The sequence below is a fragment of the Chiloscyllium punctatum genome, chromosome 3 (assembly GCF_047496795.1).
Source record: "Chiloscyllium punctatum isolate Juve2018m chromosome 3, sChiPun1.3, whole genome shotgun sequence".
In the NCBI taxonomy this organism is placed as follows: Eukaryota; Metazoa; Chordata; class Chondrichthyes; order Orectolobiformes; family Hemiscylliidae; genus Chiloscyllium; species Chiloscyllium punctatum.
This window is the reverse complement of record NC_092741.1, coordinates 39,863,833-39,880,408: the sequence shown is the minus strand read 5'-3', so window position 1 is coordinate 39,880,408 and position 16,576 is coordinate 39,863,833. Positions and strand designations below refer to the sequence as shown.

The 16,576-nt window shown below is 42.0% G+C and overlaps 1 protein-coding gene across 1 annotated transcript in view; it reads left to right on the top strand.

Annotated features, from left to right (window-relative positions):
- The window catches only part of slc16a10 (solute carrier family 16 member 10), a 131,918-nt gene that overhangs the window by 92,858 nt on the left and 22,484 nt on the right, over window positions 1-16,576 (top strand). Inside the window, exons 4-5 of the mRNA XM_072551842.1 lie at window positions 11,493-11,633; window positions 12,505-12,733. Coding sequence (XP_072407943.1) covers window positions 11,493-11,633; window positions 12,505-12,733 — 370 coding nt within the window. The remainder of the gene's footprint in view (window positions 1-11,492; window positions 11,634-12,504; window positions 12,734-16,576) is intronic.

Below are 16,576 nucleotides of genomic sequence, written 5' to 3'. Positions count from 1 at the left end.
TTCACTGGCAACGGGGGTGGTACCAGGGGACTGGAGAGTAGCGAATGTTGTGCCCCTGTTCAAAAAAGGGAATAGGGATAACCCCGGGAATTACAGGCCAGTTAGTCTTACTTCTGTGGTAGGCAAAGTAATGGAAAAGGTACTGAGGGATAGGATTTACGAGTATCTGGAAAGACACTGCTTGATTAGGGACAGCCAGCACGGATTTGTGAAGGGTAGGTCTTGCCTTACAAGTCTTATTGAATTCTTCAAGGAGATGACCAAGCATGTGGATGAGGGTAGAGCAGTGGATGTAGTGTACATGGATTTTAATAAGGCATTTGATAAGGTTCCCCATGGTAGGCTTATGCGGAAAGTCAGGAGGCATGGGATAGAGGGAAATTTGGCCAATTGGATAGAAAACTGGCTAACCGGTCGAAGGCAGAGAGTGGTGGTAGATGGTAAAGATTCAGCCTGGAGCCCAGTTACAAGTGGAGTTCCGCAGGGTTCAGTTCTGGGTCCTCTGCTGTTTGTAATTTTTATTAATGACTTAGATGAGGGAGTCGAAGGGTGGGTCAGTAAATTTGCAGATGATACGAAGATAGGTGGAGTTGTGGACAGTGAGGAGGGCTGTTGTCGGATGCAGAGGGAGTTAGATATGATGCAGAGCTGGGCTGAGGAGTGGCAGATGGAGTTCAACCCTGCCAAGTGTGAGGTTGTCCATTTCGGAAGAACAAATAAGAATGCGGAATACAGGGTTAATGGTAGGGTTCTTAGTCAGGTGGAGGAACGGAGGGATCTTGGGGTCTATGTACATAGATCTTTGAAGGTTGCCACTCAGGTGGATAAAGTTTGTAAGAAGGCCTATGGAGTATTATCGTTCATTAGCAAAGGGATTGAATTCAAGAGTCGTGAAGTGATGTTGCAGCTGTACAGGACTTTGGTTAGGCCACAGTTGGAATACTGTGTGCAGTTCTGGTCGCCTCACTTTAGGAAAGATGTGGAAGCTTTGGAGAGGGTGCAGAGAAGATTTACCAGGATGTTGCCTGGAATGGAGAGTAGGTCGTACGAGGATAGGTTGAGAGTTCTCGGCCTTTTCTCGTTGGAACGGCGAAGGATGAGGGGTGACTTGATAGAGGTTTATAAGATGATCAGAGGAATAGATAGAGTAGACAGTCAGAAACTTTTTCCCCGGGTACAACAGAGTGTTACAAGGGGACATAAATTTAAGGTGAAGGGTGGAAGGTATAGGGGAGATGTCAGGGGTGGGTTCTTTACCCAGAGAGTGGTGGGGGCATGGAATGCGCTGCCCGTGGGAGTGGTAGAGTCAGATTCATTGGCGACCTTTAAGCGGCATTTGGATAGGTACATGGATGGGTGCTTAATCTAGGTTAGAAGTTCGGCACAACATCGTGGGCCAAAGGGCCTGTTCTGTGCTGTATTGTTCTATGTTCTATGTTCTATGAGGTAATGACCACCAGTCTTAGACTGCCACAAAGGGAAACAACCTCTCTGCATGGACCCTGTCAAGATCCTAAAGAGTCTTCAGTTTCAATAAGGTCGCCTTTCATTCTTCTTAACTCTAATTAATACAAGCTTAACCTTCTCAAGCTCTCCTCATAAGAAGATCGCTCTCTACTCCAGATAAATCTAGTGAACTTCTCTGGAATGCTTCCAAAGTCTGTATATTTATCTTTAGGTAAGGGGACCAAAATTGTTAGTGTTATTCTAGATGTGGTCTGACTGGTGCCTTGTATAGTTTTAGCAAGATTTCCCTACTTGTTCATTTGCATTGAAATCATCAGGAAAAGAATGCTTCATGTTACATCTTAACTTCAAGTTGGTATGAAAACCCACTGAGAAATGATGTGGATTGTTTGGTGGGATCCTGGTTATCGCCCTTTTGGCACCACTCTGCAGATTGCTGCAGTGCTGTTTGGTTAGGGTGTGTCTGATCAACTGATGGAAGGTGAACTCCAGCTAACCGCATCATTATTGTTACCCGGTAAAATCTCTGGTTTAGCTATAGCCTCCAAATAATGCCCTATTTACTGCTAGTTGTCATTGACGTGGAGTCTGACTTGAGGATTCTCATCGGTGTGTCACTGGGTCATGACAATTGCTGCTACTTCACTGGAGGTTTGATTTTTTTTTCATTATACCTTGGATTCGTGCCAGGAAAACGATACATATGACTGGATGAAAATTAAAAACGCAGCCTACTTTCATCTATCCTTTACTGGGGTGTGCGGTGAGGATGTGACTTATGATCATTCGTTGATTACAATTAGCACAAGGAAAAGGTAGCATGGTGCTACCTTTACATTGGACAATTCATCTGAAGCAAGAGTTCCAAGCCCCTGAGCAATTTGGGAACTGGAACCTTGTTTAGAAAAATCCACAAAATGACATATAATCTGGTGACCGTAAAGGTTGTTGTATTGTCATGTTTGAATAAAAAATAATCTGAACGTTCGTTCATGTCCTTTTAGAAAAGGAAACCCACTGTTATTACCTGGTTTGGTCTGCATGCTTTGACATCCTAAGGATCTGCATTAAAGCTTGCTAAACATATTTTTTTTGTGTGTGCTGTGTAAATCATTTTGTTCCATGTTTGTAAAGTTTCTACATTGAGCAATATGCTAGCCACGTGAACCTAATTAAATAACCAGATGTAACTTTAATTGCATTTCTAGTTAAGTAAGATAAAAAATTCAGTAATGGTTGCTGTTGATCAATACTTATAGTCACGCACTGTTTGCAGGTGTACTTTCAACATATTTGATTAAGAAGAAAAGGAAGTTTTTTTTTTGTTCTTGTTTGTGCTTTATCTCCTTAGTTTTATGATTTAATGGTGAGGTGGGTGTAAAGTCAAATCTTCTGCAAGCTGAAAAAACCAGCAACCTTGCATGGTGAGGGGAGCCTTGCATTGAATGAGCTGGCCACAATTAGAATAATAGCTGCAAAAGGAGAAGAGAACCATTGACATGTTGCAGCAAAGGCGAAAGCAGCATACATTCTAGCTTGTGAGCCCAAAGCAAGGAGAAGGTCTTATGGTTATAGATACTTGTGAATCAACCTGGTCAGATATTTCCGACATACAGCTGGAGAAGCTGGGACTTGAACCGGGGATTTTTGGCCCAGAGGCATTACCACAAAAGTCTCAAGATGTGGTTAATTGAATAATAGCTGATTGGTACAAGTTGCATGTTATTACATTCATACTAGACTATGAAGAGACCAGTGTATATAGGTCTGCACTCCACAAGATCTTCTGTCTTGCCCTTACCCAAATCAGTATGACACTGTCGGTTTGGGTGGAGCTGAATTCAGTCTCCAAAATTCGACAACCGATTTGACACCTCTCACCGCAGCAACGTATATTCTTGGTGACCATTTTGATGGGTTGAAAGTTCCAACTCCACTTCTAGCCACATATTGGAAGCTGCAGCAAATGGTGCAGCATCTGATTGATGCATTCCTGAATTCCAAATTTTGGTGAAAGAATGAATGCTAAAACATACACTGAATACTACTAGGTAATTATGTGAAGAAATGTTGACGATTGAGTGTGTATGATTTTTTTTCTACCCAAAGTGAGTGCATGTGACTGAGATGGTGCCAGCAAAGGCAATGATTTTTATTGGCTTTCCAGTGACAACTTTTGGTTTCTGTAAAGATTTGCAATTCAGATCTAGTGGGCAATCTTTTGAGTCAGCAGAAAGTTAATCTGGATTGCAAGGACCAAACTTGGAAATTTCTGCTCATTTATCAATTTGGTAAAATTGATTATTGCTTTATATTTTCTTTACTCGTCTGTGTTCTGTCGGCTGCTGGTTTGGTCTCATTGCAGGGCTTTACAGACCATGAGCTGGAACCAGTGCAGATTAATACAAAAAAAAGTGTTCGTTGATCATTAGTGACTCCTGCTTTAAGTGAATCTATGTGCTTCCTTTCCATCATAGGAATAATCCTTCAGTTTATTTCCTGATGTGGTAGTCAGCATTTGATACTGGAAGCATACAGTTTGCCACTCCCGTTCAAGAAACAACTCCTTTTGAGGATGGAAAGCAATACTTTTCATGAATGGTTGTGTGCAAGCAGTGAGAGATTGATTGATTGATTGATTGAGTTTAAAGGATTATATTGGTATTTTTCATTTTCTTGTCTGAAAGTATTGACAAGGCTGGAATACTGTTCTTTACAATCAAATCCAGTTAAAGCAAGAAACAGAACAACAATCAGCCTATCTGTGTCAATTGTAAAATGGCAGGCTTAAGTTTTATATTCTTTGGGGCATTATTTGGTGCCAAGGTACATTTTATAATTTGTTTTTTTTGTTTGATCATGGGATGTGAGCACTGCTGGCAAGGCCGCTGTTATTTGCCCATCTCTCCTTGGCCTTTAGATGGTTGTTATGGTGAGTTGTCTTGCTGAACCGCTGCTCCGCTTTGTGGTTTGGATACACCTACAGTGCTGTTATGGAGTGAGTTCCAGAATTTTGACCTGTTGACCATGAAGGACTGATGATACAGTTCCAAGTCAGGATGTTGTGAGTTAGAACTTCCCTCTTCAATGGAACACATAGTGGCTTTCTCCTATATATGTTCCATATGTTGCCCTAATACCCGATAATGTGACAAAAGGTCAAATTCCTTTGTATTTTTAGGCAATAGAAGTCACAGATTTAGAGTCTTCACTGAAATGAAATTTATTCCAAATTTTTGAAACCTAAGTGGGGCTACATAACTAAGTCTGGTCTCAGGATTAAATTTTGTAAATTTTTTTTACTAACTATTAATGACCGATAGTTAGAATGACAAGAACGTATGATTAGAGTGTATGATTTCTAAAAATATGTTGATTTGCTGAATACAAATTGGGCATTACCTCAGGAAACAGCACCAATATGTTGTTATATTGTGCAGTCTTTCTGAAAAACTTGTTACATTTCTGTAACTTCCTCTATGAACACTGTGCAACAGTTTGATTTAACAACATTGTTGCAAAAAAAAATCCAACATGTCAATGAAGTAAAATCTAAGCTATTTTCTGTCTGAACCTTTTGTGAGGGAAGGATTGATGGGATAAACTGGTGCTGCAAGTGACAGAATATCCCAGAATTTGTGGATTTTCGACTTGAGGAGCCAACAAGATTAAAAGTACAACAAACTTCCAATCTAATTGTGGAATAGAGGAAGGGCAAAGCACTTGTGAGGGAGGGATAAAACAGACTGCACTCTGAATTGATTTTCCAAAGCCACATTCTAGATACAGTGAGGTTAAATGTAATGCTATTTATATAGTATATGTGGCTATTCTGGTAATCCACAAAAAAGAATGTAAATTTGGCAATGCCTTTCTCCCAGAATGTAGTGAGGGTATGTTAACTTATAGAACCCCCCCCATGGCATATGCAGTTTCTGGTGATATTTAGTAAAATTCCAATTTGGAGACCCCCAAGAGTGCACTGTTCAAATTAAAATAGCGATATGGTAATTTCTTGTAGATAATTTGTGAATGAAATATAATTTTTACAATTTTTTTTAGAAAGTAGGCTTCTTGAGCACAGCTGAATATCTATTTGCCCCTTATCTACTTTTCCTGATATTGCTGTCACACGCGCAGTTCCAGATGATGGTGGTCAGAAGCTTGGTCTCTAAACCTAAAGTTGCTGAAATAAATTGTCAGCATTTCTAATTACAACCCTCCCTTGAAAACTGCAAGCTTAGCTCTAGGATAAGAACTGTATGGCTTGTACTGTCTGCCTGAGTCATCGTGCCCGTATCAATGTTCATGTTGCACTTCACTCTTGCTCAAGCTTGACCCCATCCTGACTGTGCTCATGTGGTTGTTTATCTGTCGTCTGCTGCCTGGAAATGATTGTCTGCAATGCTGGGTGGTAAATGCATTAGCATCTGTCTTCTGTACTTTTTTGTCCAATGTTCTCTACCTCTAATAGTCATAAATTAAGTCAGACCATCTGCGTAAGTATATTAATTAAAGATCAACTAACATCTGATCAGGCTTCTCCAATTTCTCCTGTCCTATCAAATAAAATGGATGAAACTGAAAACCTTGGTCACAGCCACCTCGCCCACGTTTTCAGGACTCTGCCAAAAGCAATTTGGTTAAAAAACAGAACTTCTGGGACTACTTTAATTTTCAAGCTTTTTAAATTTTCTGCAAGCAGTCTTATTAATTATGAAAACGTTGACAGTTAAGCAGCTACTCTTTCCACTAATAGTCAAGAAAACAGTCAAATGAAGATTTCACTTTCTGACCCATATGGGAAAGTGATTCAGTGAAATCGCTGTGTTGATTATCCAGTGGCAGGAGAGGGGGAGGCTGGTTGGGGGCAGGTGGTCACATGATAAAATCTTCACGAATACACTTGCCCTGAGTTGGCAACCCTGAAGTAGCTGCCATTGATGGCACCTTTTAGTCCAACAGTATCTCGGACTACCTTTTACTTTTAGCAATATCCAAAATAAAGGTGGAAGGTTCAAATTCCAAAGTACCAACAGTGGCCCCTCCTTGGCAACAGGTTGTTAAACTTTATCCTTTGTGCACAGTAGTTAGGCAGATATTAAACAGAAACCTATCAGAAGAGCTGCCATAAATGCATTAATTATATGCCCTGTGATTTTTAAATATATTTTACTGTAGCCCACACAACATAGGACCAAGAATATTTTGCCAACTTGACCCCACTTCACCCAAAATTTACTCGCCAGCATCTCACTTTTTCTATCTCCTTGCTGTTGGTGATCAATTCTGTCTTGTATATTTAAATTATTAATTTGCCATGGGATGCTAAGGGGTCTGTGTAAACATGAGTTTTCCAGGTACTAACTACTTAGATATACACTGTTGTCACTACCCTCCTTCGCTCATGTATCGAAATGTTCATCACCTAGACCTAGTCTGCAGGCTGAAGTGAAGTAGCATCTCCCTCACTCCCCTCCATCCTCTGCCACCAGGTTAGGCTTGAGCATCAGCATTATGGGAAAAACTCTGTTCACCTCCCAGACTGCATGTCATCCTGACTTTGCAACAATAACTTGAAATTTCCTCCAAGTGCTGTTTGTGGGTCTACCACCAGCTGTACATTCACCAGCTGTAAATGCACTTTATCAGTGATTTTCCCCAGTGTGGGTTCAAGCAGTGCTCTAGGATGTAAGCACTTCAAACCCAGTGTTTTAACACTGCTTCCTAGGCAGGTGGATGGTTAAAATACTTAGTGTCCCAACAACTTTTCGACAGATTATTTTCTTAGTTCCCCTCTCTGGACTGAGCAAGAGGCATACTTGCTAGAAACGTAGAATGTAGAAATATTTATAGGAACAGGCATAGGACATCTGGCCCTTTTGAACCTTTCCTATATTCATTATGATCATCCAACTCAATAGCCTATTCCCGCTTTTCCTCCATATCCTTTGATCCCTTTAGCCCCACCTGCTATATTGTCCTTGAAATCATAGAATGCTTTTGCCTTGACTGCTTTCCTGTGTAGGGTGAGCTCTGTCATTGAGATGTGACAGCCATATTTAACAAGATGGTAGGAGGAACTGGCCAGAAGAAACTCTCAACCTGTGAATTTATTTTCTAATTTAAAGTTTCTTGTGGCCAAGACGAGCAGAACGTTCCATCAGTCCCACAAAGAAGCAACTGATCTTTCCTATCTCGGGAGAGTCTTTTCCCAACCAGGGATGATGGTGGTCAAAAAGTGTGGTGCTGGAAAAGCACAACAGGTCAGGCAGCATCCGAGAAGTCGGAGAATCGACGTTTCAGACATGAGCCCTTCATCAGGAATGAAGGGCTTATGCCCAAAATGTTGACTCTCCTGCTCCTCAGATGCTGCCTGACCTGTTGTGCTTTTCCAGCACCACACTTTGCGATTCTGATGTCCAGTATCTGCAATCCTCACTTTCTCCCAGGGATGCTGGTAAACAGTTAAACAACTCCCTGGATGAGGAGGCTTCACAAATATCTGCATACCCAGTATGGTAGGGCACATCTGTGCAAAAGATGAGACTGAAGCACTCTCTACAATCTTCAGTCAGAATAATTGAGGGAATGATTAATCTGGAGGTTCCCAGCATTACAGATACCAGTCTTCAGCCAATTTTATTCATCCCATGTGATATCCAGAAATGGCTGAAGGCACTAGATACTGCAAAGTCCGTGGGGCCTGCCCACACTCCAGCAATCGCACTGAAGACTTATCACACCTGTGTTCTAGTACAGTTACAACACTGGCATCTACTCGGCAATGTGGAAAATTGCCCAGGTATGTCCTGTCCACAAAAAGCTAGATGAATCTGTCCAGTGACTGCCCCATCAGTCTACTTTCAATCATTTGTAAAATGATGGAAGGTGTCATCATCTGTGCTATTAAGGAGCACGCACTTACAGGTCAGTTTGGGTTCTGCCAGGGTCACTCTGCACCTGACTTATTTTACAACCATGATTCAAATATGAACAAAAGAGCTGAACTCCAGAGCAGCAACGGGGTGAGAGTCCTGGAGGGTGGTACATGTATGGAATGAGCTGCCAGAGGAAGTGGTGGAGGCTGGTACAATTGCAACATTTAAGATGCATTTAGATGGGTAAATGAATAGGAAGGGTTTGGAGGGATATGGGCCGGGTGCTGACAGGTGGGACTAGATTGGGTTGGGATATCTGGTCGGCATGGATGGGTTGGACTGAAGGGTCTGTTTCCATGCTGTACATCTCTAGGACTCTCTGACATCACCGAGCTCTCGCAAAACTGGAGTGAATGGCAATCAGGAGAATTGGAAGCATATGAATAAGCAGGGAGTAGAGTGTATGGACAGTGTAGAGGCAAAAAGATTTTAGTTTAGAAAGGCATCATGTATCTTTGGAAACTTGGTAGGCCAAAGGGCCTGTTCCTGTGCTGGACTATTCTTTATTCTTTATACCTGGCACAACAGAAAATGACTCTAGTTATTGGAAGTCAGTCATCTCAGCTCTTTCCACATCTGACTACAAGGCCTCAAAGGATCTTTCCGTATCCGACTCGGTGCCTATCTTAGTTCCTCAAAATAGTGTCCTTGGCCCAAATGTCTTCAGCTGCTTCATCAATAACCTTCCCTCCATTAGAAGGCCCATACTTGCCAATCGTTGCACAATGTCCAGCACCATTCATGACCCCTCAGACACTGAAACAGTCCGTATCCAAATGTAACAAGACTTGGATAATATTCAAGCTTGGGCTGACATATGACAATTACCATTTGTGTGTCACACAAGTGCGTGGTAATGACCATCTCCAACAAAAGAATCCAACCATTACTCCTTGACATATAATGGCTTTACCATCGCTAAATCCCCTTCTGTCAACATCCTGTGAGTGACTAGTAACTGAGCTGCACTGTCATATAAATACAGTGACTGCAAGTGTAGGTAAGAAGCTAGGAATCCTGTAACTCCCTGTCCACCATCTACAAGGCACAAGTTGGGAATATGATAGAATATTCCAGCACTTGCTTTGATGTGTGCAACTCCAACATCACTCCAGAAACAAGCTGCTTGTTTAGCACCATATCCACAAACCTTCACTCTCCTAATCGCCCAGTACCAGCTGTGTATATCCCCTGCAAGATGCACTAGAGATATTCAACAAGGCTCCTTCGAACCACTATCACCTTGAAGGACAAGGGTAGCAGATACATGGGAACAGCACCACCCTGCAAGTTCCCACGTAGCATCCTGAGCTGGAGATATATTGCTGGCCCTTCAATGAAACTGGGCCAAAATCTTGGCATTCCCTCCCTGATATCACCATGGATGTATTGACACCAAATAGATTGCAGTGTGCCAGGAGGGTAGCTCACCACCACCTTCTCATGGACAACTGGAGGTGGACCGGAAATGCTGGCATAACTTACAAGGCCCACGTCCCTCAATCACTTTTTTTTTACAAAAGAAAAACCAATCTATTTATTCGAATGTCAAAAATGGGTTCCTTTTAGGAGAGAAATTTTGCTGTGGACTAACAACGTGCTGCTGAATTTGAGTCAGTGATTTTTAGACATATGCAGATTGAGGTATAGGTTGTTGTCTGAACATCTCCGCTCCTGCTCACATGGCTGTCACTTCAAGTAAAATATTATGGTTCCATTCTCAAGCTATTAAGTCGAACTGCAGCTGTCTGTTTAGGTGTGTGTGAAAGATCCTCATGGATCAGAGTAATGCTTGTTATTTAACTACCAATCTGTTACAAAACAAATTAGCTGACACTTAGCTGATTTGCCTCCAGCAAGGTCACATATGGCAATGTAGTTGTTTCATTCACTTACAAACCATGGAAGGCACTCCAAGGGAATTCATTGGCTGCCAGTCATGTAAAATGCTACAGAAGTACAAGTTTTTTATTTGTTAGCCCAGCCTTTATTCTTTGATATTAATACTATTGAGATTTTATCTTGCAAACCTAGAGGCATTTGACGGAAACACATTTAAGTAGACAGAGGGAACTGGTTAAGCTCAGTTGGCTGGATCGTTGGTTTACAGAGCAGTGTGGGTTCAATTCCTATCACAAGTTTGAGGTTACTATTTAAGGACTCTCCTTCTCAACATCATCCCATGGCAGAGGTCTGGTGGCCCTCAGGTTAAATCACCACCAGTTATTTCTCTCTACTGAGAGAGCAGCCCCTATGGTTTGGGAAGACAACAAGTAGACAGATTAGCTTTGGCACTACAATGATTGGTAAATCCCTAGGGTTTACTGAGGAACAAAGGAACCTTGGTGTAGAAGTCCATAGAATCCTTACAGTATGGAATCAGGCTATTCGGCCCATCAAGTCCACACCGACACTTCAAAAATGGTCCCACCCAGATCTACCCTATCCCTGTAGCCTTGCATTTCCATGGTTAACTCACCCATCCCATTGACATTATGGACAATTTAGTATGGCTAATCCACCTAAACTGTACATCTTTGAACTGCGGGAGGAAACCCATGCAGAGAATGTGCAAACTCCACACAGATGGGTGGAATCGAACCCAGGTCCTTGGTGCTGTGAGGCAGTGCTAACCACTGAGCTACCTTTCCTCCTCGCAGACTTGTTTAAGACAAGAGAGCCTTAGTTTAAAGTGAAAGAAATTTTTCACCAAAAGGGTGGCAACTACATGGAACATGCTGACTAAGAGAGTGGTGCAGGCAGCTAATTTTGTAACATTTAAAAAGCAGCTGAATGAGCACTCAATGTCAGGGCATTGTCGGCTACAGACAAGTGCAGGCGAATGGGATTAGTGTTGTTTGGTGTTTATTTGGCAGAGACTTGGTTGGCCAGAGGCCTGGTTCTGTGTTGTATGACACTCACTCACACTCTCTCTCTCTCTCTCTCTCTCTCTCTCTCTCTCTCTCTCTGACCTCTTATACATGAAAGGAAGCAGAGGAAACATTTATACACTAATACTGCAGGAATAGTATGAAAAGGCCAAAATAACATGCTTTAATTTTTATTTCTGTGTTTTATCAACAGATGAAGTATGTGGAAGAAACTTTTCAATTGCAAAATGAAGAAGTTCTGTTGATGTGTATTGGAATCTCATCAGGGATTGGGCGATTAGTTTTTGGCAGGGTTGCAGACTACTTACCTGGCTCAAATAAAGTTTTCCTTCAGGTAAGGTGGACAGGTGTCATGGGTCAAGTAGCTGCTTACAAAGAGGGAGGGGCCAATTCTGTACCAAGCCTGTCACGGAGTCACCAGAGGGGTTGGGGGAGCAGTGACCGTACAGTCGTCCTTGTCGCAGCCAATGCATGAACTTGATTTAAGCTGCTGCAGATTCACAAGTTAATTATCCAGTAATGGCCTGGGACATGTAACACATCATGAGCATCTAAACTGTGGTATGTTTCTGTCCTGTGCTACGTTGTCTTTTGGTCAATGAGGAAGCATGGAGTCTTGGAATGGAAATTGTTACCTAGAGGCTGGGTATGAGAACTTATTATGCCCAATTATACAAGACTTGGTACCTGCCATATCTAAGATAATCACTTCCTATTGAAGTTCTCCTTCTCTAATTGTGGGACAGAGTTCAAAGGAACTGATGTGTCCATACTGTGGCTGATCTTGTGGTAACCTCATGCTGGTTACAGAAGGTGCATTTGGTATCAATTACAATTAGATGGGATTACACAGCAATTATTGTCCAATTAGAACAACTATGTTAGACTGTATATTCTGACCTTTGCAAGGGCCTGTTGACTATTGTCAATACTCTGCGTGTTGTACCGAAGGGATGTGACATTTGATACGGTGCACCATATCAAGAGCCATACGGTTTACATACCTGACTGCTCACCGGCAACTTAACGGGCAGGCAATAAATACTGGCCCAGCCAGTGACAGCCATATGCCACAAACAAATAAAAGTGAATTGGATTGTATTCATCCATATTCTGAAAGCTCAAGAACAAATTTGCGAAACTTTTTTTCTACTTTTCCTCATGTAAATAGAAGCAAGTGACCAAACTTTCCTTTGTTATTTCAGGTGGTATCGTTCTTAGTTATTGGGCTGATGTCCATGATGATTCCACTGTGTCAAGGCTTTGGTGGTCTCATTGCAGTCTGCCTTTTCATGGGTTTATTTGATGGATGCTTCATCTCAATCATGGCCCCAGTTGCCTTTGAACTTGTGGGCTCAGAGAATGTATCGCAGGCGATTGGATTCCTTCTTGGGTTGATGTCCATTCCAATGACGGCCGGCCCACCAATTGCAGGTATGGCGTGTTGTTCAACAACTGTTCAGTTTAACACAGAAAGCTTTGATTACTTTATATCATCAGAACTTTGGTATTTGGAAAACAACTAATTGACATATCACAGATGAAATAACAGGCCTGTGCTGCTGGCTATTCAAATGATGAGGAATAAATTGAAAAATGACCACATTACAAACTTTGGGCTTTGTTAACTGTGCTAGCAGCAACAACAACATTATATTCTGGATAGCCCCTAACTCAGCACACGGCTTATGCTGATTCTCACCTTAGCTTAATGTCAAAATGTTTTAATAATTCTATCAGGACAAGTGACCACAAATTTAGGGGAAGTTGACGTAGAGAGGCAGATACTTTTTAGCGAGAGAATTCCAGAGCTTGGTGCCTAAGCAGCAGAAGGTACAGACTTGGCGTTTCAAAGGTTGTTGTGCCAGAGGAGATCAGAGAAGGGGAATGATGGAGTCCTGGAGGGATTTGAAAACAACTGTAAGAGTTGTTAAATGAACGAGTCCCAGACTTGTTCTGACTTTGTTTGTTACTGAACCAGTTTTGATGTGTGGTATTTCTGAGCATTTCATCACCTTTTCTCTTGCATTTGGTTTCCAGAATTTTAAGTATAGACCTTTTTTTATTAAAAGGGACTTTTTAAAAAAAAAATTTAGATTCTAATTATAATTTATAAAGTAGCCAATCGCTTTGGGTTCAGCCACTGATAGAATAGAGGCAATACAGTTTGAACTCTTAGACAAATGAAATGGGGGAATTATTTTCCATTACTTGCTGATATCCAAGTCATTCAGAAGGATCCAACTCTTGCGAATTAGGATGATATCCAGCCAAGATTAATTCTACAAAGCAACGTTTTGTTGTTTGCTAATTTACTCTGTTGCAATTTGAGTTTGGGGACTGGAAAGGAGCATTATCTTTAAATGTTGAATTCTCAGCCAAATCCTGTACATTTCTGCTCCTTAAGGTATACCTAAATTTAAATTGATTTTAACTTCCTGCAGGCCTTATCCTTCATGCATCCCCTCAGTTACTCATGGAATGTGCATTCTTTTCACAGCATCTTTCTCAATGAAGTATGCCTTTGAGAGTTATGACTGGGGAGTTGAGGAGCAGAACTAACTGAATTGATCTTCAAAACAACTGCTGTAGACTCAGTGGGTTGAATGACTATGGGGTAATATTCAATGATCCAATCCATGTTATGATACTGAGAAGTACATAGGAATTGAGGAATCTGAGAGTGCTTGCTCACTGATCCCCGTAGGTGGTTGGTTAGGTAAATCAGGTCAAGAAGACTTACTGAATACATGCATTTGTTAACCAAAACCTCAGAGCTGGAAGAGTGTACTGGAATGAAATGAAATACTATTTTGATTCTGTCTTCAGTGCTGCATGCAGTCTTGATGATCATGTCAGAAGAAAGGTGTGACTGCAGTTGAGGATATAGAGGAGACTAACGAGGATGTTGGCTGGACTGGACTATGTTCATTAGGATCTTATTGAATAACAGAGCATGTTCATTGGATGCGATGTGGACTGAATATTTTTCAGATTCCCTCACACACAACTATGCTGCAATGGAATATCTATTCCAAGGCTCTTCATGTGGCTTGGTCATCCAATCACTGCTAAGACCACTGCTGCTGACCTGTACTTGTGCCAGTCAGGGCCATAGTGATGCTGGGAATCAATCTGTAACCTTCCTTAACCCCAGTGGCGGGGGGGTGTGTGGACCTTAAAATCAAGGCTGAATCCTGCAACCTTCACTCTTGGCCTTCCGGGCAGCCTTGCCACCGGAATGTTAAATCCTGGATTTTGGGAAGTCTACTTGGCTCTGGGAACAGGCAGGTGAGACCCTTGTCAGTATGCAAAGACTGGAGTGATGGCTGGATTTTAACATGACTGGCTTTCTTGAATTCACCACCTTCCCCTGAATGTGTTTCCCTTGTAGCAGACCCATCACCTGACTGACTGACTGGACTGGGCTGGGCTGGGCTGGGCTGGGCTGATGGGCTGACTGGGCTGGGCTGAGTCATTTCCAGGGTTGTCCTTTGTCTTCCCAACTGGATTCAGATGGTGATGACACCAAGGATTTTGTTAGGAGACTTGGGTTGGGCTGGAGGGTTAGGGTTTAAAATCCCCTGGCCTGATATTGTCAGTGGGGGCTAGCAGTAGGCTTTTCCATCATCCCGTACACCTCTCTGAACTCCAGCATGAAGTTGAGGCTCTGCTATGACTTTATTGGCAATTTTTAGTCTATTTCAATATCATGGAAATTAATTGTATCTTCCAACAGTACAAAACAAAAATCAGTTTTTATGTTTATGAACATAAAAACAAGAAATGAGAGTGGACCATTTGTCTCTTTGAGCAGGTCTGCCATTCAGTAAGATCATGGCTGATCTGATTCGAACCTCAACTCTACATATCCTCAATCTGTTGTCCCCGTGGTAATCAATAATCTGTTCACCTCAGCCTTGTAAATATTCAAAGATTCTGTGTCCACTGTCTTTTGAGGAAGGGAATTCCAAAGACGCCCAAACCCTTGAGAGAATTTTACATTTTCATCTCTGACTTCAAATGCGTGACCCCTTATTTTTAAAGGATGACCGCTACATTTTCACAATGTCAAGGCCTAGACCCCTCAGGATCTTGCGTTTCAATCGAATCACCTTTTATCACTTCTAAATTTCAAAGGATACCATTCCTCATGAGATAATACGCTCATTCCAGATATTGGTCTAGCAAAGCTTATCTGAACTGTCTCCGACACATTAACATTCTTCTGTGAGTACATTGGCCAGTTCTGTACACACTACTCCAAATGTGATCCCATCAATGCCTTATCTAACTGCAGGATAGTCTCCCCTAGTCTTGCATTCTGAACCCTTTAGGAGGAAAATAACCCTACTTGCTCTACCTGCATACTAACCTTCTGTGATTCATGCACTGGGACAGCTGGATCTCCCGGTATCTCCGAGCTCTGCAACCTCTCACCATTTAGATAATAAGCTGCTTTTTCATGCTTTCTGTCAAAACAAACAATTATACATTTTTCCCATCTTATACTCCATTTGGGAGATCTTTGCCCATTCCCTTTCTATATCCCTTTGTAGGTTCCCTTATAGGGACAAAAGAACTAGGAGCAGGAGTAGGCCATTGAGCCTGCTCCGTCATTCAGTACGATGATGGCTGATCTTTTCATGGCCTCAGCTCCACTGGCCCACCCACTCAACATAACCCTTAGTTCCTTTATTGTTCAAAAGTCTATCTTCGCCTTAAAAACATTCAATAAGGTAGCCTCAACTAATTCACTGGGCGGGTAATTCCGCAGACGCACAATCCTTTGGGTGAAGAAGTTCCTCCTCAACTCCGTCCTAAACCTGTTTCCCCCTTATTTTGAGGCTGTGCCCCTAGTTCCAGTTCTAGTTTTCACTCATCATTGGAAACAGCCTCCCTGCTTCTATCATCTATTCCCTTCATGATTTTATGTTTCTTTAAGATTCCTCTCATTGTTCTAAATTCCAATGAGTAATAGTGCCAGTCTTTTCAATCTTTCCTCAGAAACCAGCCCTCTCAACTTCGGAATCAACCTAGTGAACCTTCTCTAGTACCAGTACATCCTCTCTCAAGTAAGGAGCCCAAATCTGCATGCAGTGTTCCAGGTGTGGCCTCCCCACCCTGTACAGCTGCAGTGTAACCTCCCTGTTTTTAAAATCTGTCCTTCATTGCTAGAAGGATGATGTCCTCTTCACAACTCACTTTCCTACCTTTTTTTTTTGCATCATCAGCAAATTAGCTACCTGTGCCTTCACTCCCCTCATTGATATACAT